At 37.6% G+C, this 22,639-nt stretch overlaps 1 protein-coding gene across 2 annotated transcripts in view; it reads left to right on the plus strand.

Moving 5' to 3' along the window:
- Positions 1 to 762: 762 nt before the first annotated feature.
- The window catches only part of NUP54 (nucleoporin 54), a 54,531-nt gene continuing 32,654 nt past the window's right edge, over positions 763 to 22,639 (plus strand). The window contains exons 1-8 of one of the 2 annotated variants that reach the window (XM_042936159.1): positions 763 to 972; positions 4,583 to 4,666; positions 4,758 to 4,904; positions 13,396 to 13,622; positions 15,386 to 15,573; positions 16,322 to 16,518; positions 18,155 to 18,209; positions 18,648 to 18,741. In XM_042936159.1, coding sequence (XP_042792093.1) covers positions 906 to 972; positions 4,583 to 4,666; positions 4,758 to 4,904; positions 13,396 to 13,622; positions 15,386 to 15,573; positions 16,322 to 16,518; positions 18,155 to 18,209; positions 18,648 to 18,741 — 1,059 coding nt within the window. In that variant the 5' untranslated portion in view covers positions 763 to 905. The remainder of the gene's footprint in view (positions 973 to 4,582; positions 4,667 to 4,757; positions 4,905 to 13,395; positions 13,623 to 15,385; positions 15,574 to 16,321; positions 16,519 to 18,154; positions 18,210 to 18,647; positions 18,742 to 22,639) is intronic. The other variant, XM_042936158.1, reaches the window with a different exon arrangement.

Here is a 22,639-nt window from a genome sequence, read left to right on the forward strand (position 1 = left end):
ATTCCTTTTCATAAATGCAACTATTTAAGCAAACCCATTTGTTTCCAATCACTTGTTATACCTTGTATTTCATAACTTTGCCTAATCATTTATAAGATAAATTCTTAGAAGTAGCATTGCTACGTCCAAGGATTTCTAATTTTGATAGACACAACGGCTTGTTATTGTTTTTCTTTTAACAGGTATACAAGCACATGGATTTCAGAATCAAATAATTCTCTCAGGTTTGTTATTAAAAAAAACCTAAGTAGACATCATTCTCAAAGGCACCTCTGTTAGGTTTTTTGTTTTGTTTTTAATTTACCCCCATGACTAGGTAACAAGCTGCTTCAGTAATTTTCATGAGTTTTAGCATTATCCATTGACCCTACAGTACGGAGATGAGGATTTGGCCTACCTATCCAGTACTCATTACACAGTCGCATTCATCCCCACGCACATCTTTTTTTTTTTTTTTTTTTTTTTTTTTTGAGCCACAGTGCCCGGCGCGCCTGTGAAAACGGGAGGGGCAGAGAGTGGAGTACAGAGGCCCCGAAGCGGTCTCTGCGCACCCAGCAGACAGCCCAATGCGGAGCCCGAACTCACGAACCCAACTGCTTGTTAACGCACACCTTTTCCAAGCCTTTAAGGGCTTTCAGGCGCCAAGCAGCCGCTAATTTGCCAGCATTTCCTCCCAGTTGTGACGCTCCACGCCACGTGAGGCCGCTAAGCCCCCGGAAGTTGGCGGGCCGGGGGGCGTTCCCCCTCCAATCCCCGCCTCCTGCGCCTTGCCTGCGCTCCAGTCTCTTTGGCTAGGCCAGAAAAGAGGCGGGACTCCGTTATCCTAGGGCAGTTTCCCGCCGGACCGGAAAGCCGAGAGCACCTAGTGTCGCGGGAGCAGTGCTTTGGTCCCCTGCTCCCGCGACATGGCCTTCAACTTTGGGGCTCCCTCGGGCACCTCTGGCACCGCTGCAGCCACCGCGGCCCCCGCGGGTAAGTGATCCTCCCAGACCTTCTCCCGGGGAGAAAGGGAGGCCTCTGGTCAGCCCCCTCGGTCCGAGACTCTCCAGTCCGGCGAACCTGGGGTCTCTTGGCCACTTGGAGACTTTAGGTGCCCGGGAAAAGGGCGGGCTGCGGCAGAGCGGGCCCAGGCGGCTCCTGAGGAGGCCGCTACGGAACTTGAGGCCCAGCCTGTGGCTCCCACGCTGTGCGTGGATCCCTGCAGTGCCCTGTCCTCCTAGGGTTCGCTTCCCGCCGCCGGCGAGTCGGACTCGGAGAGACTGGAGGACGGCTCCTCTTTCCCATTGCCGGAGACCCGCCCTGCCCTCCCCACCTCAGCCTCCCGGACCCGCGGGAATCCCTGCTTAGCTCCCGCTGCTGGGCTTGGTGAGGTTAGGGCTAGGGACCCCGGGGCGGTGCCCTGCGGCTCCTTCGGTCCTGGCCCCTTTGGTTCTTGCTGCGGGACTTCACGCTCCTGCTCCTTCCTCCTGTCCCCACCTCCTCCGCTTTCTTAACTCGTTTGGAGCTAAGTCAAGGTTTGTCTTTGCTCACTTCTGTGAAACCTGCTGACTCTTCTAATCCTCTTGCTTTCTTTTCTTTTTCTTCTTTCCCATTTTAAAATTTTGTTTCTTTGCCTACACGCCTATCAGGATTTGGTGGGCTTGAGACTGCCAACTCCACCGCCAGTGGGTTTAATTTTGGGGGTTTCGGATTAACTGCTAATCCTGCAGTGAACTTTAATATTGGCAATTTCGGTGTTTCTACTACCTCGGCGACTCCGTTCAATTTTGGTAACAGTCTGGCAAGTGCAGGTAGATACTGCGGGTCGTATGTGTAACGAATGTTGGGAGCCGGAGTCCAAGAATATTTTGTGGTTCCTAGTTTGGGAAAGAACACTGGCTTGCCTAATGAGGAAAGGAAATTCACTTTCTAGTGTGGAATCAAAAACATTTGTATCCAGTTTTGCCTGCCTTAAAAGATTCGGTTTTAGGAAGTCTTGCAAGTTATAATGTTCCTTTTTTAAGCTTGCATTTAATTAAACAATATACCTTCCAAGTGATGAGAATTTCGAATGGATTATTATTTTGAGTAGATTATGTTTTCCAAATTATTACGTATCTCTTCCAAAATAAAAGCTCAGCAGTCAGGCTCGTTTTTCTGGGATTCTTGGACTCCTGCAGTCATTTTTTCTTTTTTCCATTTTTCCTGCATCTTTCATTGGAATTTCATTTGATTGTCCTTGTGTTTCCCAAACAAGTCTTATACGAACAGCAGTAACTTGCCTTGTTTTTTATGGTGTGTAACAACAATAATGTATTTCTTTGGTCAACCCCAGATTAGGACACATTTCTATAAGATTTGTAGTTATGGAAAGAGCCCCCAGTTTTTTACTGGATTTTTTGAGAAATGATTAGAGCAATTTATTGTCAAGTAGCATTGAGTTCAAGTAGGTAGGCTAGACATATTTGCATTCAAAGAGATAATTAGGAAGATTTTAGTGTCTATGTGGATTGAAGCTCCTTGGAAATTTGCAAAACACAAACTATAATGTGTGTATATGTGTATATAAATTTAAAATAGGTCTATGTGTCCTTTACATACAGTCACCCTATAGAATAGTCTTGTTCCTCTGCTGCTCGTATATGAATTTCTTGTCCATATTCTCTTACATTACGCCACTTATGCCCGTGCCAATTATATGCATTTGGTAAACATTATTATTTATTCTCTAAAATTTACTTGGGAAGTCTGGTGTTCGTGCAGTATTTGTTAGCACAGTGCGAAAATCATCTTGGCATCTGGTTTGAAACCTTTTTGAAGAATACTTGAAACCTTGAATTCCAAAGATAAAATAATCCATTATTAAATAATCATGTATCACTGCCATTTGGTATGTTTACTTTTCCCTGTTTGCTTAAAATTGGCACTGGGTAAAACAGCAATATTATTTTGAAATTTGTGTTTCTGAACAAAGCCACCCAGCTTGTAATTCAACAACAGTAAATAAACTTGTTGGTATTTGCTTGATTTCATGTTCATTTGGAGTTACCACTGTTAAGTGTTGAGTTGTGATAATATAACTGTATTTTAACTACTTTATATATATGTTCATTAACTGAATCTTCAGCAAAGGGATAGAAACCCTTGTTTATTTTGTATCTTTGCAGATCCACTATTACAAATAAACATTTTTGGTATTATGGAACATGATAAGATACTAATATTTTTATTGTGTAGCCAATCCAGAATATATCATAGTTTTTCTATGGAAGTGAAGAATAATGAAAAAGATTGAGAACAGTGTTCTGTACTTTAGGTGATTTTTATCAAAATGTTTATAGTTTGCAATACTACAGTAGAACCTACCTGGTTATGGCTGCAACATGCAGTCTATTTGTGAGTAATTTTCCAAATTAAAATTATATGATATCAAAAGGGTTGGGTTTTTTCCTTATATCTTTTATATAACATGAATCCCTGTCTCTTATACTAGAAATATATGAGATTAAAAATTAGAATTCCAGAAAACCTGTGGCATAACTCCGAGATCACTGATGGTTCAAATATTTTTCTTAAAAGTCTTTTTGGTATCACCTTGGTAATCAGACTGACAATAAGGGAAAAAACATAAAACAATTTTAGCTCGTCAGTATTCCATTCCATCCATATGTCAAGTTACATATGGTTAAGATTAGTTTCATCTCTAAACTTAAATCTAAAAATGAAATTTGTAGATCTGTTAGTTGCCAACTTGGTCCAGAGGGCTGTGCTAGTTCTCTCTTTCCCTAGTTTTTCCCCCTTCACTCTTCCTTCAAGAAACACATTCTTGTTGTAGGGAGGTCAGTATGTTTCCTTGGGAAAGTTGGTAAATTTTCATGAAGACTAAGTAGAAAGGAAGCTAAAATAGAACCTAAGTTAATTCACCAAAGCCAAAGTTTCAAACTGGCACCACAGTCTGCTAATACGATTTGTTTAGCACGCTACTTTAAAAATATTTGAATTCGTTCCAAAAAATTAATTAGTTAATTAGGGTCTAAAATTCTGTAAATTTCACAGAGAAAATCTAGATCTTCGGGTTTGGGCGGGGGGGGGGGGGGATGGGAATAAACAACATTACTACCTTTTTCCTGTGGCAGTAATCTGCTTGAATTTAGAAACTGCTTCCATTTTTAAAAACTGTTCACATTGAACAGTTCTACCAGTCAGTTAACACCTGGTCTATTTCACTTATTAATGTTATCAGCCTAAATCTTACAGGCATTTGAATTTGCAACTCCTGCTCTAAAAGTATATACATAGTCATTTTAGAGTTTGTTAAGCATGCTAGTAGGCTTAGCATGTTTTCTCAGCTGTGACTTAAGGGTATGTTGAAGAGTATGTATTGCATTGTGCTATTTCTGTTTTAAATACTTAGTCACTTCTTGCAACATTTGACTTCTTGATTAGTAGTATAGTTTTTTAAAAATTGAAGTTGAAAGTAGAGGAAGGAAAAATTAGATCAATAGATTTTGTCTCTATATGTGGCAACGACATAAAATAATTTGAAAAAGAAATGTATGTATATAAAAGATTGTGTCTGTTTTATTTATCCTTTTTTAATTAGTTGGGTTTGGAGGATTTGGGACAACATCTACAACAGCTGGTTCTGCATTCAGCTTTTCTGCTCCAGCTAACACAGGCACTACTGGTAAGAGGACATCGTACGCCATTTGTAGAAATGAATGAGCTAGAGCTTGGTTTTTTGGTTAACTTATGCAATTTTAATTTTTCCTTCAAAGGACTCTTCGGTGGTACTCAGAACAAAGGGTTTGGATTTGGTACTGGTTTTGGCACAACAACTGGAAGTAGTACTGGTTTAGGTACTGGTTTGGGAACTGGACTGGGATTTGGAGGATTTAATACACAGCAGCAGCAACAGCAAACTAGTAAGTATAAGGGGCCTTTATCTTACTTTATATGACTTTATATATAAAACTGTACGATATAGCTGACATCGAGTGCACTGTTCAAAACACTTTAATGATACCTTTTTTGTTTTTTGAAAATTTATCAGTATGTTCCACAAGATTCCAAAAGCTACTTCTCATGTCAATATATGATAATAGCAACTGGGGAGAAGACTGATTAGCAGGATGAGGATTATAAAACTTCTGTGTTTAGTAACAGTCTATGTAAATTTTTGTTGCTAAAAGTAATACAAAAGTAAATCTGCATAAAAGTACAGCTTAATGAATTGTATATATAATAAAGTGAACACCCTTGGAACCAGTACCTAAGTCAGGAGGTGGCCCCTGGCCAACCACTTGAGAAGCCCTCTACATTGCCCTCCCAGTCATTTCCCAATCAGAGGAACTATAGTCCTGTCTTTCATGGTGATCTATTCTTTACTTTTCTTTACAGTTTTGTCACGTAAGTGTGTAAACAGTATTGTTTAGTTTTATGTGTCTTAAATCTGTGTAAGTTCCCCTGTTAGCCCTACCCCCTTTTTTTTCTTTTTCCTGTTTGTTAAATCGGACCATTTTTCCTGTAGAGTTTTTCAAGTCAGGACTCTAGTGGATTGCATTCCTGTGGTATAGTTTAACATATTTCGTTGTTTTCTGTGTTTTTTGTAAATTGGGTTGGATATAGGCACTTATTTATGTTGATAGTTGTTTTTTGTTTGGTTTCAAGACTACTTTATGGATAGTGTTGTATTCCTTTTTTTTAATGTTTATTTGTTTCGAGAGAGAGAGTGAGCAGGTGATGGCCAGAGAAAGATAGAGAATCCCAAGCAGGCTCCACACTGTCAGTGCAGAGCTTGATGTAGGGCTCAATCCCACAACCATGAGATCATGACCTGAGAAAAACCAACAGTTGGATGCTTAAACCGACTGAGCCACCCAGGCACTCCAGTAGTGTTGTATACTTTATCAAGAGGTATATAATGTCTCTCTTTTTCATTGTATAAGCAGCAGCCATTGGTGATTGTTACGTAGATCCGTTAATTCATTAGGGGTTGCAAAATGGTATTTATTCCAACCCTATGATTCCTTTTCCATGTATTTGTTGGAATACTTTAATAACAAGAAACTTTATCCACTATTTGATTCATCCTTTCCCATATTTATTATTAGTTTTCAAAATAAAGAATTGGTTCCCTATCATTCTCTAAAGGAAACCAATTAATTTTTTTATAATGTTAGGAACTTAAATATTTCAGCTACCTATATTTGGTATTTTTAATCTGTTGCAGTTATTATCCTTATTGATGCTTAAATGTTGCATCTGTGGCCAAAGATGCAAGCCTCTTCAGACTGGCTCTCAAGTCCTTTGACACAACGTAGAATTAGTCTTTTATTTATTTATTTTTTAAAATTTATTTATTTATTTTGAGAGAGAATGGTGAGGAGGGGCAGAGAGAGGGAGAGAGAGTGAGAATCCCAAGCAGGCTCTCCACTGTTAGCACAGAGCCCAATGCGGGGCTTGAACCCATGAACCATGAGATCATGACCCGACCCAAAATCAAGAGTCGGATGCTTAACTGACTGAGCCACCCACACGTCCCTGGAATTGGTTTTTGATAGCTTCCTTACTATCTGGTATGGCAGTGTGTTCCAGGGTTCTCTTGTATGGGCTAATTTATTTAATTCTCACGAGAATCCTATGAAATGGTACTCATGGTATTTCCATTTTATAGGTGAAGAGGGATTGTGACTTTTCCATATACCTCCCAGGAAGTAGTATAGAAACACGAATGTGAATTTTTTGACTTCCTACGTAATGCTCTTTTCACTTTTCCAGTCTTCTACCTCTTAAATCACTTTTGCTTCACTTTTTTTAGGTAACTTGATTGATTGGCTAAAATTCATCCTACTAAAGTTATTCAAGATTAGTAGTTATTAAACATAAATTTAAGGAATTGTCTAGCCAAAAGGACAAAGATAATAATAGTCTCAGAATTCTTTCTGGTATTCTAATTATTCCTCTTTTCTGTTATCTTCCTGCAAAAATAGAAAGTTTGTTGGAAATCCAAGTACTTTAGGAGAAGAAAGGGAAAGTGAAGTTTTTTTCTTTTGAAATTTTCTTTAAAATAATATCTCTCTAACTATCCATTACTGTAGTTAAACTTACTTTGGTTAGGAAAAATGGGAAGTTGAATTTGGTGCTATTCATTTGTATAATGAAAGGGGCTTATTCAGTTATGTAGCAGCCACTTACTGACTGTATGTTTGTATGTCATGCATTGGGTATATAAGGTTGAAAGCCACAGTCCCTGCTTATAGTCTACAGGGAGGTAGAATAACGAACATTTAATTAGAATAATAAACTCCAAGTTATCAAAAATACACATATGTTTGAAAGCACTAAAACAGACCCATACAAGGTACTATGGAATACAGAGGAAGAGCTGAGTCTTGAAAGAATTAGTTGGATAAAGTCAGGAAAGGATATTCCATGTAGAGGGGTAACTGACAGAAGCATCAGTGTATGGCATAGCATGATGAATTTGGGACCTGCTGCTGTAAGGAGTTTTGAGCTTAATCTGCAAAGATTATGGAGCTGTTGCCTTACTTTTCAAACCCCTGCTTGTATGAGGTGCTTGCTGTCTGTTCCATCTGAGATGTGTTTAATTTCAGTTACCTGCTGACTTCCTGGACAGTACCTCTTATTCAATGAAAACTTTGGCAACTGGCTCTCAGTTTTGCTTTTCTTTTTAACTTCTGTCTGGGTTATTTAAACATCACATGGCTATATACTGAGATAGCCATGCCATCTAACTTTTATTCCAGAGACTTCTTCCATTTCACTTAAACCATACTTTTTACCCTGGACCTTGGCAACATCTGAAAATGTTCAGAATCACTAATGTGAACATCCCACAACCTATTCTTTTAGCCTGCCTTTTTAACTACTTCCAGTGTAGCTATTCCTAGACCTCATTAGGAGCTTTAGACAGTGACATTTTCGTTTAGACCATTTTCTATTCTTCCATCAGCTTCTTGTCTATACTCTCTAATTAGCTTAGATTCCATAGCCTGCCATTTCAGTCACTGATTGGCAGTATGCTAAACTTCTTCGTCATTGTATTATGTGCCTGAGGGGGAAAAAAATCCAAGCTGGTGTAAGCCCAACTGTCTGTCTAGATACTGCTTGAGAAAATCACATAATACAAAGGATTAAATAGTATCTCTAAATTCTTTTTTTTTTTTAACATGTTATTTTATTTTTTGAGAAACAGACCATGAGCAAGGAAGGGACAGAGAAAGAGGGAGACACAGAATCCAAAGCAGCCTCCAGGCTATAAGCTGTCAGCACAGAGCCCGATGCGGGTCTTGAACCCATGAACGCAAGTTTGTGACCTGAGCTGAAGTCGGACGCTCAATCGACTGAGCCGCCCAGGCTCCCCCGTTAATTTTTTTTTTAATGTTTGTTTATTTTTGAGAGAAAGAGAGCGCAAGCGGGAGAGGGGCAGAGAGAGGAGACACAGAATTCCAAAGCAGGCTCTAGGCTCTGAACTGTCAGCATAGAGCCTGATGTGGGACTAGAACTCAGGAACCATGAGATCATGATCTCTGCTTAAGTTGGACACTTAACCGATTGAGCCACCCAGGCGCCCCAGTACCACTAAATTCCTAATCGCTGACCTAAGTTGGGGCCTCAGCACTGCCTGGTAATTCTACGAAGTTTCTATTTTGTTTTTATGTTTATTTATTTTGAGAGAGAGAGAGCATACACGCAAGCGGGGGAAAGGCTAAGAGAATCTGAGGCAGGCTCTGCATTGACAGCACAGAGCCTAACATGGAGCTCATCTCATCAACTATGAGATCATGACCTGAACCGAAATCCAGAGTCCAACATTAACCAACTGAGCCACTGACGCTCCCCAGATTGCTGAAGTATTTTAAAGCAAATCCCAATATGTCCCTTCACTGTCACTTTACTATGCTTCTCTCTTTAAAAATATGGGCATCTCTCCAACTTGCTATTAATAATTCCTTGGTATCCTCTAATACCTAGTTCTTAATCACATTTCCATTTATGTTTCATTGAAGTTTTCTTCAGCTGGTTTACTCAAATAGTGATCCAAACAAGGTCTCCACATTTATTTTCTTGTTGTGTCTCAAGTTTCTTTTTAGTATAGAGTGTTCCCTTGCTCCTTTTTCCCCCCTTCATGAATTGTTAGAGAAACTGGGCCACTTGTCCTATGAAATGTCCCCCATTCTAGATTTGTATCCTTGTAGTATCATTTAACTTTATCCCCCACTTTTCTGGTTAATGAAGTTAGCTTTAGGTACTTTATATTCAAGTTTGACTTTTTGGCACAGATACTTTGCCAGTTGTGCTACGTGCTTCATACTATATCACATTGAAAGTTTTTTTCCCTCTTTTGGTGATGCTAAGATTGATCTTTGGGTTCAGGTGGTGACAGCCAATCTGTCTTGTAAAGTTCCTCATCAGTCTTTAACCTAATGGTTTCATTCATTGATGATCATTGCCTCAGTCAGTTATTTTATTAGGAGTTGCAAAATGGTGATCTCCCATTTCTGCCCTCCCTTCTACACTAGAATTCTTCCGTGAAACAAAGGTTTTCTCCCCCCAGGCGACTGTTTGGTCACCCTGAAATAGAATTTGTATAGGAAGAGTAGGCTAAAAATTTTTTCTTTAATTTTTTTTATTTTAGAGAGAGAGTGCGAGCGGAGGGGAAGGGCAGAGGGAGAGTGGGGGAGAATCTTAAGCAGGCTACACGCTCAGTGCAGAGTCCAACACAGGGCTCTATCCCATGACCTGAGCTGAAATCAAGAGTCAGATGTCCAGCTGACTGAGCCACCTAGGCGCCCCTAAAAATTCTTTTCAATTGACAGTTTTTATAAGAAGTTGTTGTTGGCCTGATTATTTCCAGTGGTGTCCAAGGAATTGAATTTTAAGTTTTTGATCTTTACTTTTAAAAACTGTAATTTTGAATGCATGAGTTTTCATAAATTGACTGTGCTTGAGTTGGTTGCATTCATTATTCTTTTTGATGCTCAAATTATCACAGTTTTGGTCAATATGAGCCCTTGAACAATACCCTGGTCTGTTATTTCTTACCTTATTGTTTAGTACTCCTTATTGCTTCCACTGGTTCATCTTCCCCCTCCTTTTTGCCAGAGGTTTGCACATGCTGTTCATCTTTGCCCCTACCTCATGGCTTGGCTGACTGCTTCCTTTAGGCCTTAGTGAAATTCTAATGGAGCAGTCTTCTCTTGTCTCCCTCCTCCCCCACCCGACCCGACTTGATTAGCTCCCTCATTCAGTACTCTCATAGCCTCTGTATTTCTCTAAGGAACTTACCACAATTGTAAATATTTGTTTGATGTGCTGAGTTTGTTCACCATGCTGTCCTTAGTATTTAGCTCTGTGTCTAACATTTAGGGGATACTCAGTAAATACTTGTTGAATGAGTGAATGAATGTATGTTATCAAAGATAAAACCAGAAGAGACTATGTATTATTGTGAGGAAATCTAAGGAAGAAGAGCATTTCCTAGGAGGATGTGTGTTCAGTGAAAGTTGAAGATTTTCTTTGGGAGCTAAAGGAACAATCTACAGCATGAGGACCCTGAGAAGGTAGAGAGGTATGAGAGGTCTAATAATGCTAAGGGGTTGAAAAGAATGTATTGAATTTTATAATTTGAGTTCCTAAGTGCCTTCCAGTGAGTGAACTCTGAGTAGACTAGTGTGGTTGTAATCTAGTGTGAAATGTAAAAAGGCAGCTAAATGAATCAGTACAGATCATAGTTTATCTCATTTAAAAGTTGAGGAGATTGGGGCGCCTGGGTGGCTCAGTTGGTTAAGTGGCCGACTTCGGCTCAGGTCATGATCTCGTGGTCCGTGAGTTCGAGCCCCACGTCGGGCTCTGTGCTGACAGCTCAGAGCCTGGAGCCTGTTTCAGATTCTGTGTCTCCCTCTCTCTGACCCTCCCCCATTCATACTCTGTCTCTCTCTGTCTCAAAAATAATAAATAAACGTTAAAAAAAAAAAAAAAGTTGAGATAAAACCTAGGAATTTCTTAGCCAAGGCTACAATAAATACAATAAATATTGAGCTTATAATACCAGGATTCAAGTCTTGTGGCTTCTAGTCCAGTTCTTTACAGTGTTTATATGTGCCCATTTGGGAATTTATACTATTCATCTAGGGGGGTAATAGTAGCCCCTCTCTAGCCCTGTAGAAGCCCCAGTGACCATATGGTACTTAAAATCTTTAGACCTGAAAGAAACTTAACTATCATCTAATATAGTGGCCCTAAAACTCAGATCATTTTGGTAATATTTTCATGATTTTTCTCTTACCTACTTACCATTTGTGTTATTAAGAATTTTCTTTAGGGGCATCTGGGTGGATAAGTTGGTTAAGTGCCTGACTTCGACTCAGGTCATGATCTCACAGTTCGTGAGTTCGAGTCCCATGTTGGGCTCGCTGCTGTCAGCACAGAGCCTGATGTAGGGCTCAAACTCACAAATTGTGAGATTATGACCTGAGCCTAAACTAAGAGTTGGATGCTCACCCAACTGAGCTACCCAGACTAGGTGCTCCTAGACTTGTTCTTTGATAGAAAGTGAGATAAGCAGATGTGAGGCATTAAAGGCATACTGGCATCCAACCTAGACTTTTTAAAACGTATTATGAGAACAGAGAAAGACAGATACCATATGTTTTCACTCTTATGTGGATCCTGAGAAACTTAACAGAAACCCATGGGGGAGGGGAAGGAAAAAAAAAAAAAGAGGTTAGAGTGGGAGAGAGCCAAAGCATAAGAGACTCTTAAAAACTGAGAACAAACTGAGGGTTGATGGGGGGTGGGAGGAGGGGAGGGTGGGTGATGGGTATTGAGGAGGGCACCTTTTGGGTTGAGGACTGGGTGTTGTATGGAAACCAATTTGACAATAAATTTCATATATTGAAAAAAAAATTAATAAAAACAAGGAAAAGTAAATATAGGGCAAGCAACAATCTTTGCCACATCTAGTGCCTAGTGGTGAGCATATTACAGACACTCAAATTCTTCTTGATTGATTAAAAAAAATAAATAAAATGTATTATGAGATAATTAAAAGATATTTTTTTGTTAGGTGAATTAGTCCATTTAGTGACTCAGCTGTTGCCTGATAGCTGTAATTTCATGTTCTGGGGATATTTGTCTCCCACTTTGGAAATATTGATCTGATCTAACAACTTCACCCATTTTGTTGGAGAAATTGTAGCCCAGAGAGGTTAAGTGACTTACCCAAAGCTATATAACCTGCTAAAGCTTTAAAAAAAAAATTTTTTTTTTAAGTTTTTTAATTTATTCTGAGAGAGAGCACATGAGCAGGGGAGTGACAGAGGAGACGGGAGAGAGAGAATCCCAAGCAGGCCCCGCACTGACAGTGCATAGCCTGATATGGAGCTCAAAGTCACAAACCCATGAGATCTTGACCTGAGCTGAGATCAAGACTCGGACAGTTAACCAACCAACTGAGCCACCCAGGCGCCCCATGACCTGTTAAAGCTTTTAGTTTAGAATCTTGATGATTAGTTCATTTGTTCTTTTTGTTATATATTTCTTTGTTATGAGAGAAGGAAAAGTGATTAAGTTGATACTGATAAAACACTGATATAATGATTCTTGCTGCTTGTTTCCTCCAATTTGTGTTTATTATACACATTTAATAGCAATAAAGGTTTAAAAAACAATTCCACAACTTCACAAACTTTACTTTTCCATTTCATATCCGTATGCATTCTTTTTTCTTTTTTTTTTTTTTTTTTGGTGTGGGTCTAATATGGATCCACCTTGTATACTGGTAATGGAATTACTTGTATGAAGAAGATAATCGTTAGAAAAGCAAGTTAACATTGTAAGGATTGTCCTAGTATATTAGTTTCCTAATGTTGCCGTAACAAAGTATCACAGACTTAGTGGCTTAAAACAACACAGATTTATTAGCTACAGTTCTAGAGATCAGAGATTGAGAAATGGGTTTCATTGGCCTAAAATCAAGGTGGTGGTAAGGCAACTTATATACATAAACCCTGTGTTACTTCTTCAGGCTCCAGGAGAGTATCCATCCCCTTGCCTTGTCCAGCTTCTAGTCTTTCTCTCCATTTCTTGGCTTATAGTCCCTTCCTCCATCTTCAGACCTCACTTTGACTCTGACCTCACACTTCCCTCTTTAGAACCTTCATGATTGTGTTGAGCCCACTCTGATAATCTGGGATAGTCTCAACTCAGTCTCTAAATTTAATCACATCTGCAAAGTTTCTTTTGCTGTGTAAGGTAACATAGGTTCTGAGGATTAGGATGTGGACGTTGTGGGAGTGGGGGAGGTTGTGGGGGGGTATTATTCTGCCTACCATATCTAGGTTCTGAATTGATTTTTTTTCTTGAAATACTAATTATGGGGTACACTTTTAGCATTAGGTGGTCTCTTCAGTCAGCCTACACAAGCTCCTACCCAGTCCAACCAACTGATAAATACTGCAAGTGCTCTTTCTGCTCCAACACTGTTGGGAGATGAGAGGGATGCTATTTTGGCAAAATGGAATCAGCTGCAGGCCTTTTGGGGAACAGGAAAAGGATATTTCAACAACAACATTCCACCAGTGGAATTCACACAAGAAAATCCCTTTTGCCGATTTAAGGTATTAGTACTTCTTTTGATCCTTACTTGAAGAGTGTGTGTAAGAGAATGTAGTGTTTGGATTAAAATAATTCCAAGAAAACAATTGCTTGGTTTTTAGCACTCCTTGAACACAGTACAGTTATGCTTTTGCTTTAAAAATATAGAAGTTATTAAAATGAAGTGATTTCTTACATATATGTGATTGAAGGTGACCAGAATATGACTGAAGGAAGGTGTGATTAGAATATAACTTAAAACTGAGGAAAAAGTGTTAACAGAAGGGGAGTGGTCTGCTTGGCATCTATAAAGGGGAGACCCAAAATTAGAATTTAGTGGTATTCATCCAACAGTGTCCAGGAAAGTACACCCTAACCAGCAGACAGAAGTAGATGTTCTGTTTGGCATGTATAATTCTCTTGGCACTATTACAGCTGGATGCTAAAGCCATTGAAACAGTGTAGTCTATTTTCTTTCTGATTCCTTGCCTACCAAACAACCTTTTCATTTGAATTTAACTTCTCAGAGATTCTGTTTCATCAGCTAGTGAGAGTATTTAGGTCAACTTGATGGTGTATTTTTCATAACAAATTAATGTATTGCAATCCAGTTTATAGTTCAGCCACTTTGGCAAAAAACCAAACAAACCCACTTTTTTGCTGCCTATGTCAGTCACTAATCAATATGTACATAAGCCCTTGTTTGGAGCTGCAAGGCTGAGGATCAGACCCTTTGAACATGGTTAAACAACAAAAAGTGACTAGCTTACCTTATTAAAGAACATCTCTTTATCTCATCACTTTAACAAAAAGTTTTTGAGTGTTTATAGTTGAAATTTTAATACTTTTGTTTAGTGAGAGCTATACAGTGGACATTTTTTTAAATCTGATATATATCATACATACGGTAAAATGCAAACTAGTGTAGAATGAATTTAAATTAAAAAAAAATTTTTTTAGTGTTTATTTTTATTTTTGAGAGAGAGACAGAGCATGAGCAAGGGAGGGGCAGATAGAGAGGGAGACACAGAATCCGAAGCAGGCTCCAAGCTGCCAGCACGGACCCTAATGTGGGGCACGAACCTGTGAACCTCGAGAACATGACCTGAGCCGAAGTCAGATGCTTAACCACTGAGCCCCATTTTTAAATTATTTTTTTAGAGTTGCATAAGTGGTGACCAAAGAGAAGACTTCTATCTAAAAGAGTGCTTAGAAAGCCATGGTTCGTCATATTTATTATTATATTAAAAACTAACATGCTTCATAAAGTTTTGTATTACATGAAACTATAAAATGAGGTAGATAGTCCTTATAATATTTTTAAATTTGACAGTGTTATTCTACTTTAGAAGTATTTATGTTCAGTAAGTCATTTTTTTATATATCTAAAACTTAGTTTAAGATCCTGTAAGTATATAGTAAAATAAATTAGATCTTGGTCCATGACTTTTGCAGTTACTTTTACAGTTACATGCAGAATTGTTTCATCAGAGTTCAGAAACACCCAACGATAACAAATATCAAAGTTTTTCAGAGGAGAAAGCTATTTGGTTACTCTGTTGGAGAGGAAATTTAAATTTCACTTTAAGTTTATATTATTTTTGGTTAAAATAGTTTCTTTTTATAATTGTGTGATGCTATAGGGCACAGAGTGGTGGGAAGAATCATTATTTCCTTCTTTAGCAGACATTAAGCTGTTTTCCTTGTTTAGGCAGATATTTAAGATATTAAACATCTGATTTAAAATCTACATATTTTTGATATTGTTTATTTTGTCATTCTACAGGCAGTAGGTTATAGTTGTATGCCCAATAATAAAGACGAAGATGGGCTAGTGGTTTTAGTTTTCAACAAAAAAGAAACAGATATTCGAAGCCAGCAACAGCAGTTGGTAGAATCATTGCATAAAGTTTTGGGAGGAAACCAGACCCTTACTGTAAATGTAGAGGGTATTAAAACACTGCCAGATGATCAGTAAGTATACATTAGATGTACTATTTATTTCTATGTGCCTGCGTCCAGAAAGAGTGATCAACAGTGTTTTTGTTGATAAAACACAGATTAAATCTTAGAGCAGAATGTTATTTCTCAGCTAGTGACCATTCAGTATTGACAGCAACATTTGTTTAAAAACTTTTTTCTTAATCTTGGAGTTCTTAACCCACAGGATGCTAATAATTCCTTAGATTTTCCATTCAGAAACAGGAAGAAACATTAATCATGGCTGTATGCAAATCAAAGCCCACAAAGATGTTACTGGAAAGTGTGATTACTATTCATGTCCATTCATGGCTAAATATGACTGACTTCCCTTCCCTTGTCTTCTATATAATTTTCATACTTAGTGGCGAAAACATTTACTTGAGGATATTTTGGGTTAGAAGAATTATTATCAGTGAGATATAATAACTGAGATCAGATAAGCTTCAACAGAATCTCCAAAGTACTTCTCAATTCTGGAAGATATAGGACTTTGCAGCTAAGCAAACCTTTTACAAATATATGTCTGTCTCATTTTAACTTTATCATTTAGGTTGATTTAGAGGTGAACTTGTGAAGTAAGGGTTCTTTATTTTCCAAGATTTAAGAAAATGCTATTTTAATTCTCTTCTAAAACAACGATCTTTGAATTCAAGTAGCACCTTTCTAAAATCACATGCTGTAGTGATATTTGGAGCTATGAGTTGTGTGCTGTTTTATAACTTAATTATTTTTCCCCCAGGACGGAAGTTGTCATTTATGTTGTTGAGCGTTCTCCAAATGGTACTTCAAGAAGAGTTCCAGCTACAACACTATATGCCCATTTTGAACAAACTAATATAAAAACACAGTTGCAGCAACTTGGTGTAACCCTTTCTATGACTAGAACAGAACTTTCTCCAGCACAGATCAAACAACTTTTACAGAATCCTCCTGCTGGTATGTTTTAGAATCACAAGAGTTGAGGAAATGATAGATTTAGAAACATATATGCTTCCTCTATTTTGGGCGATAGTAGTTGGTTATTAATAAAATCAGTGTTTATCATGTCTGCTATTTTGGGACATAGTTTTGAATGTTTTCATTGTACTAATTCATTGTCGCTTAGCTTTTTTTTTATCATGGTTAATGTGTTTGTTAGAAATTTTGGGAAATGTTGAACTAAAGAAAAATAGTCCATAAGCTACCCAAAGGTAATTCACTTTTAATATTTTTATTTTTTTCTAGCTTATTTGTTGTTCTGAGTATTCAAGTAAAATATGTGTTCTCACCATAAAAGATTGTAGATAGCATAACTAAATTGAGTATATGACCTATATGACAGATCCTTTTTATCTCCTTTCCACAGAAACCGCTACTATTAATAATTTGTTGTACATGTGTATGTACATGGAAGTGCTAAAAAAAAAAAAAAAAGGGATTCTGCACTGTACATTTACTGCAACTTGCCTTTCAGTTACAGTATTTCTTAGCACTTTCCATGTTAGTACATGAAAATATTCTTTTTAAAATCTACATGGAATACCATGGATGTACCGTACTTCACTTCTAAGTCATTTCCACCTTTTCTTATGATATTAACATCCTTGTAAATATGTCTTAGAACATGTGGATCTGTATTTTTTTAGAATAGATCCCTGGTAATGAAATTTTTGAGTCAAGATTGAGTATATTTTATGTATTGTTAGATACAAATTGCTCTTCAAAGAAAGTTGTACACATTATAACACAAAGGTGTTTCTTCTCATTTTTAATTTTTCTAGTATTTTCTCATTTTGATTTATTTTTGCCTACAGTGGAGGTTGTCAGTCTTTTTAATTTTGCCACTCTGATTGGAAAAACTTAATACTTACTTTGATTTGTATTTCCCTTATACAGTAAAATTAAAGCTAAGTAAAATTGATTACTAAGTAACAAAGTATGTTTTACTAAGTAAAACATCTTTTTGTATGTTTATTAGCCACATGTTTGTATCTTTTATGAATTACCTATTCATGTCCTTTACCCATTTTTTTTTTATGTTTATTTTGAGAGAGTGAGCATGTGTGCAAGTGGAGAATGGGCAGAGAGAGGGGGAGAAAGAGAATCCCAAACAGGCTCCCACTCATAGCCTGGAGCCCACTGTGGGGCTCAATCCCACCAACCATACGATCATGACCTGAGCTAAAATCAAGAGTTGTACGCTCAATTGACTGAGCCACCTGGACACCCCTGCCCATTTTCTGTTAGATGTTTTTGTCTTCCTTTCTGATTTATAGGAACTCTTTCTATATCCTGGAGGGTAATCTATTTTCCTATAGGTTGTAGGTATTTTCTTTCAATCTATAATATTTTTTTAAGCTTTATCCTACAAAAATTTTCATTTTTGTAATGGTTATATTTGAGAGTCATTTTTTATCACAGCTTTTGAGTTTTTTGTCTTACTTTTAAGAAGGCCTTTCCCATACAAATATGAAAATGGAGAATAGCTTTTATTTTTTTGATTTTGGTTTTGTGTTTTTGGTTTTTGTTTTGTTTTTTGTTTTGTTTTGTTTTGTTTTGTTTTTCCAGAAAAAAAAATTTGTCTTTTTGGTAGGTGTTGATCCTATTATTTGGGAACAAGCCAAGGTAGATAATCCTGATTCTGAAAAGTAAGTATATCTTCATCTTGTTTTCATATAAAAACTAATATTTGCTACTAGGGAAGCCAACAAATGCCAACTATTAATTACAATTCCTACCTTTGAGTTGAATTTCAGTTTCATTGCTTTTTAAAGAATGTTCACTGGTAAGGCAGTGTAGTGTAGTGTAAACATTGAAATCTGAGTACCAGTCCCCTAATTATACTTGCTTTTAAAAATACAACTTCTGACCGAACTTTATTTCCTCATTTGTAAAATAAAATAAGGAGGTTGAATAAAATCATTGTGATTTAACATGATTGATTTCATAGTCCTTGATCTGCCTTTGAACCCTAGAAATGTATTGTTAAATTATGTGGATGTTATTATGAAAACCCTAATTTCTTATACTTTGTAATAACAGTAAAAGGCTTAAGGTATGAAAATTAACCAGTTGGATTTCTTCAGGTTAATTCCGGTACCCATGGTGGGTTTCAAAGAACTTCTTCGAAGACTGAAGGTTCAAGATCAGATGACTAAGCAACATCAGACCAGATTAGATGTAAGCATTTAGCTTCATTCTCTGCTTCTAGGAGTAGTAAAAGAGATTATAGACACTTATTTTGACCATGCACATTACCGTTTTGTTTTACAGGGAAACAAGATAGTGTACACTGTAAGTTAACAATTACAGTTTTGTGCAAGTACTTAATATAGAGCCTCCAAAATATGTAAATCTTATTTGATACATTTTAACAATGAATTTAGAATTGTTAGCATTGCTATTAGTTTGTAATTTCCATTTCGAGCCAGAGAATGCATACTTTCTTAATTAAGCAATTATATTTATGAGGCCTTACCAAAATGAAGGCTACAGTTATGATTCTTTATGTTGGTGTAGTATAATTGTAGATTGATGAAGCAAATTTAAATTACTGAATGCTTAAATCTACTTAATGTTTTAGTAAGTAGACCTAGTAATCAAATACTTAAAGGTTCTTGAGGGTTACCTCCACATTCTCGTATGTGGAAATCCTGATAACATATTCATTCAGACTGAATAGTGAAAAGCTTCCTGCTTTATGAAGCAACCCATTTCACTGTCAGCTAGCTCTGATAAAAATTCTCTTTCTTACATTGATCTAGTATCTGCCTTGGTATAATTTATACCCTTTTTCCCTGGCATTGCTTTGTAAGCGATAGCTGTGCTTCCTGTGATAGCACTGTAGATATTTGAACATTGTTCTTTTGAACAATTCTTCTTTTTTAGTATTCCCTTCTCTGGCATGTAAATTCAAGCATGTTTTTTGTTTTGTTTTTTAAGTTTATTCTGAGAGAGAAGGAGAGAGAGAGACAAAGTGAGTGGGAGGGGCAGGGAGAGGAAGAGAGAGAGAATCCCAAGCAGGCTGTGCACTGACAGTCCCAATGTGGGGCTTGAACTCCCGAACCGTGAGATCATGACTTGAATTGAAACCAAGAGTTGGACGCTTAACTGACTGACCCACCTAGGTGCCCCCAAGTCGTTTTTCATGTGACATGATTTCCAGCGCCTTCATCATCTTAGGCTGGACACACTGAATTTATTCCCATCACTTTTAAAATGAGTTACAGTAGTACTACAAATAGGGTTTGACCAAAGTTCTTCAAAGTAAGACCACAGAAGCTATTACTTGCCTTTAGTTTTGTCAGTCTTGGTAGAGGTTTGTCAATTTTATTGATCTTAGTAAAGAACCAAGTTTTTGGTTTCGTTGATTTTTTTTTTTTTCTGTAGTACTGTTAGTAATTTCATTAATCTCTGCTTTTAACCATTTCCTTCATTCTGCTTGCTTTGGGTTTTTCTCTTTTTCTAACGAGACCTTTCCTTTCTAATATAGCACTTTAATGCTGTTAATTTCCTTCTAAGCACTGCTTTACCTCAATCGTGCAAATTTTGATAATGTTATAGTTTAATCTCCGATGCATTAAAGATATTTTCTAATTTGTGGAATTAGAACTTAGAATTGTGGAACAGAACTCCACACTTGTGGGAGTTCTGTTTGACTGTTGGATCTTTTTGACTAATAGATTATTTTAGAAATATGTTTCATTTCCACATCTTTGGAAATTTTCCTTTTACTCTCATTGATTTCTAGTCTAGTTAGTTCTATTATTGTCAGAGAACTTTGTATGATTTGAATTTTTTTAAGGTGTTTAACCCACATGCCTTTGAATAGAATGTGCATTCTGCTGTTCTGGGTGAAGTTTTCTGTTAGTGTCAGTGAGATCCAGTTGGTTAATTCTTCAGTTCTACTACATTGATTTTTCTGTTTAGTAGTTCTATTGTGAGGGTTGAAGTCTCCAGCTAGAATTGTGGGTTTTGTCCTTTGCTCCTTTCAATTCTTTAAGTGATTGCTCTTGGGCCTTTCTCAGTGGATGGAAGGTGGTGGTAATGGTGTTGGTGCTTTATCCCCCGGGGCACATTTGGCAATGTCTGGAGACTTCTTTGGTTGTTAGAACTGGGTGAGTGCTATAGGCATCTACTGAGATGAGGCGAGGGTGCTGATAAACATCCTACTGTGTACAGAACAGTGCCTCTGCGACAGTTATCTGGCCCAAATCAATACAGTGGTTCCCCCCTTAACCGCCATCTGGAAGCAGATGATCGTCCTGATGAATCATCGGGTCAGTAGTAGCCTAATGCTGTGTCACAATGCCTGTGTCATTCACTTCACTTCATCTCATCAAGTAGGCATTTTATCATCTCACATCATAAGAACAGTAGTGCAGAACAATATTTTGAGAGACCACATTCATGTAACTTATTCCAGTAGATTGTTATAATTGTTCCATTTTATTGTTAATCTCTTACTGTGCCTAATTTATAAATTAAGCTTTATCAAATATGTGCATGTATAGGAAGAAACATCCTATATATAGGATCTGGTACCATCCATGGTGTTAGGCATGGGGGTTGTGTGGATGAGGGGTACTGCTGTAGTACTGGAGCTGAGCAAACCTCTAGATATTACAGTGTGTCTCCTCCATCGGAACTAAAAGGCTTTTCTTGGAGTTGTCAGCATTATGCTCACTTGTCAGTTTTGGGCTTTGTTGAAACCTGTGGGGTGTGCCAGAATTGGGGGAAATGGTAACCTCACCCACCAGTTCAGTGGTACTTCAGTTCGTGTCTTCTTCCCCAATCCTCCTGCCACTATTTATTTTTCAAATAGTTGCCCGTGCAGTCTAAGTTTTATAGCTGTATTCAGTAGGTGAGATAAGAGTGGCATATACTAAAGTCCATCTTGTCCAGAATCAAAATTTTTCCTATCTTGGGGTACCTAGGGGGCTCAGTCAGTTAGGCTTCCGACTCTTGATCTCAGCTCAGATCTTGATTATGAGGGTCGTGAATTCAAGCCCCACGTTGGGCTCCACACCGGGTGTGGAGCCTACTTTAAAAAACATTGTTGGGGGACGCCTGGGTGGTTCGGTAGGTTAAGCATCTGACTTCAGATCAGGTTATGATCTCATACTTCATGAGTTCGAGCCCTACATCGGGCTCTGTGCTGACAGCCTGGAGCCTGGAGCCTGCTTCACATTCTCTGTCTCCCTCTGCCCCTCCCTGGCTTATGCACTCTCCCTCTCATAAAAATAAGCATTTAGAAAAAGTTATTCCTATCTTTTCCTAGTTTTTATGTTGGATTTATCTTTTCTTTACTGAATTTCAGGAGTTCACTGTTTACTCTAGATTTTAATCCCTAGTCTGATTTAAATGGTACAGATGTCTCCTACTTTCTCACCTCTCTGCCAACTCTGCTTTTTTGTGTCCTCAGTTGAACAGAAATCCTTAATTTTAACATAACAATACCCACTAGTTTCTTGCCTTGTTTTTCTTCTTGGGATTTTGCTCAAGAAGTCATTCTTCAATCCAAGGTCTGAGAGTCTCCTACATTATTTTTCTGACATTTTATTTAGAGTTTAACCTTCCACATTGGGGTCTTCTGTCTTCATGGAGTTTGACTTTGTACAATAAGTGGTATGAACCCAACTTTATTTTTCTCTAGTGGGTCAAGTTTGCCAATGTCATCCATAAATAATACCCAGTGTTATTTTACCCAGTGATTTATCAAAGCAAATTTATCCAACCAAATTCCCATATATGTATATGTTATCTATTCTGTTCTTAAGTCAGTTTTACCTTTTTCTTTTTTTTTTACGTTGTGGCTTTGTAGTGTATCTCAATGTGTGGTAGAGTGAATCTCTGATCTTTGTTCTTTTCAGAGTTGTTTCATCTTTATGGATCTTTACTGTTCTGTAACAGTCTCAGAATCTATTTGTCAAAATGCTAGAATTTTAGTTGAAACTGCATTAAACATATTTGTAGAGAACTGAATCTTAATAAATTATTCCATTATGAACACACTATGTTCTTTTACTCACTGAGGTCTTTACTCATTGAGGTAGTCTTTTGAAACAGTTTAAAAAAC

This window comes from Panthera leo, chromosome B1 (assembly GCF_018350215.1).
Source record: "Panthera leo isolate Ple1 chromosome B1, P.leo_Ple1_pat1.1, whole genome shotgun sequence".
Lineage (NCBI taxonomy): Eukaryota > Metazoa > Chordata > Mammalia > Carnivora > Felidae > Panthera > Panthera leo.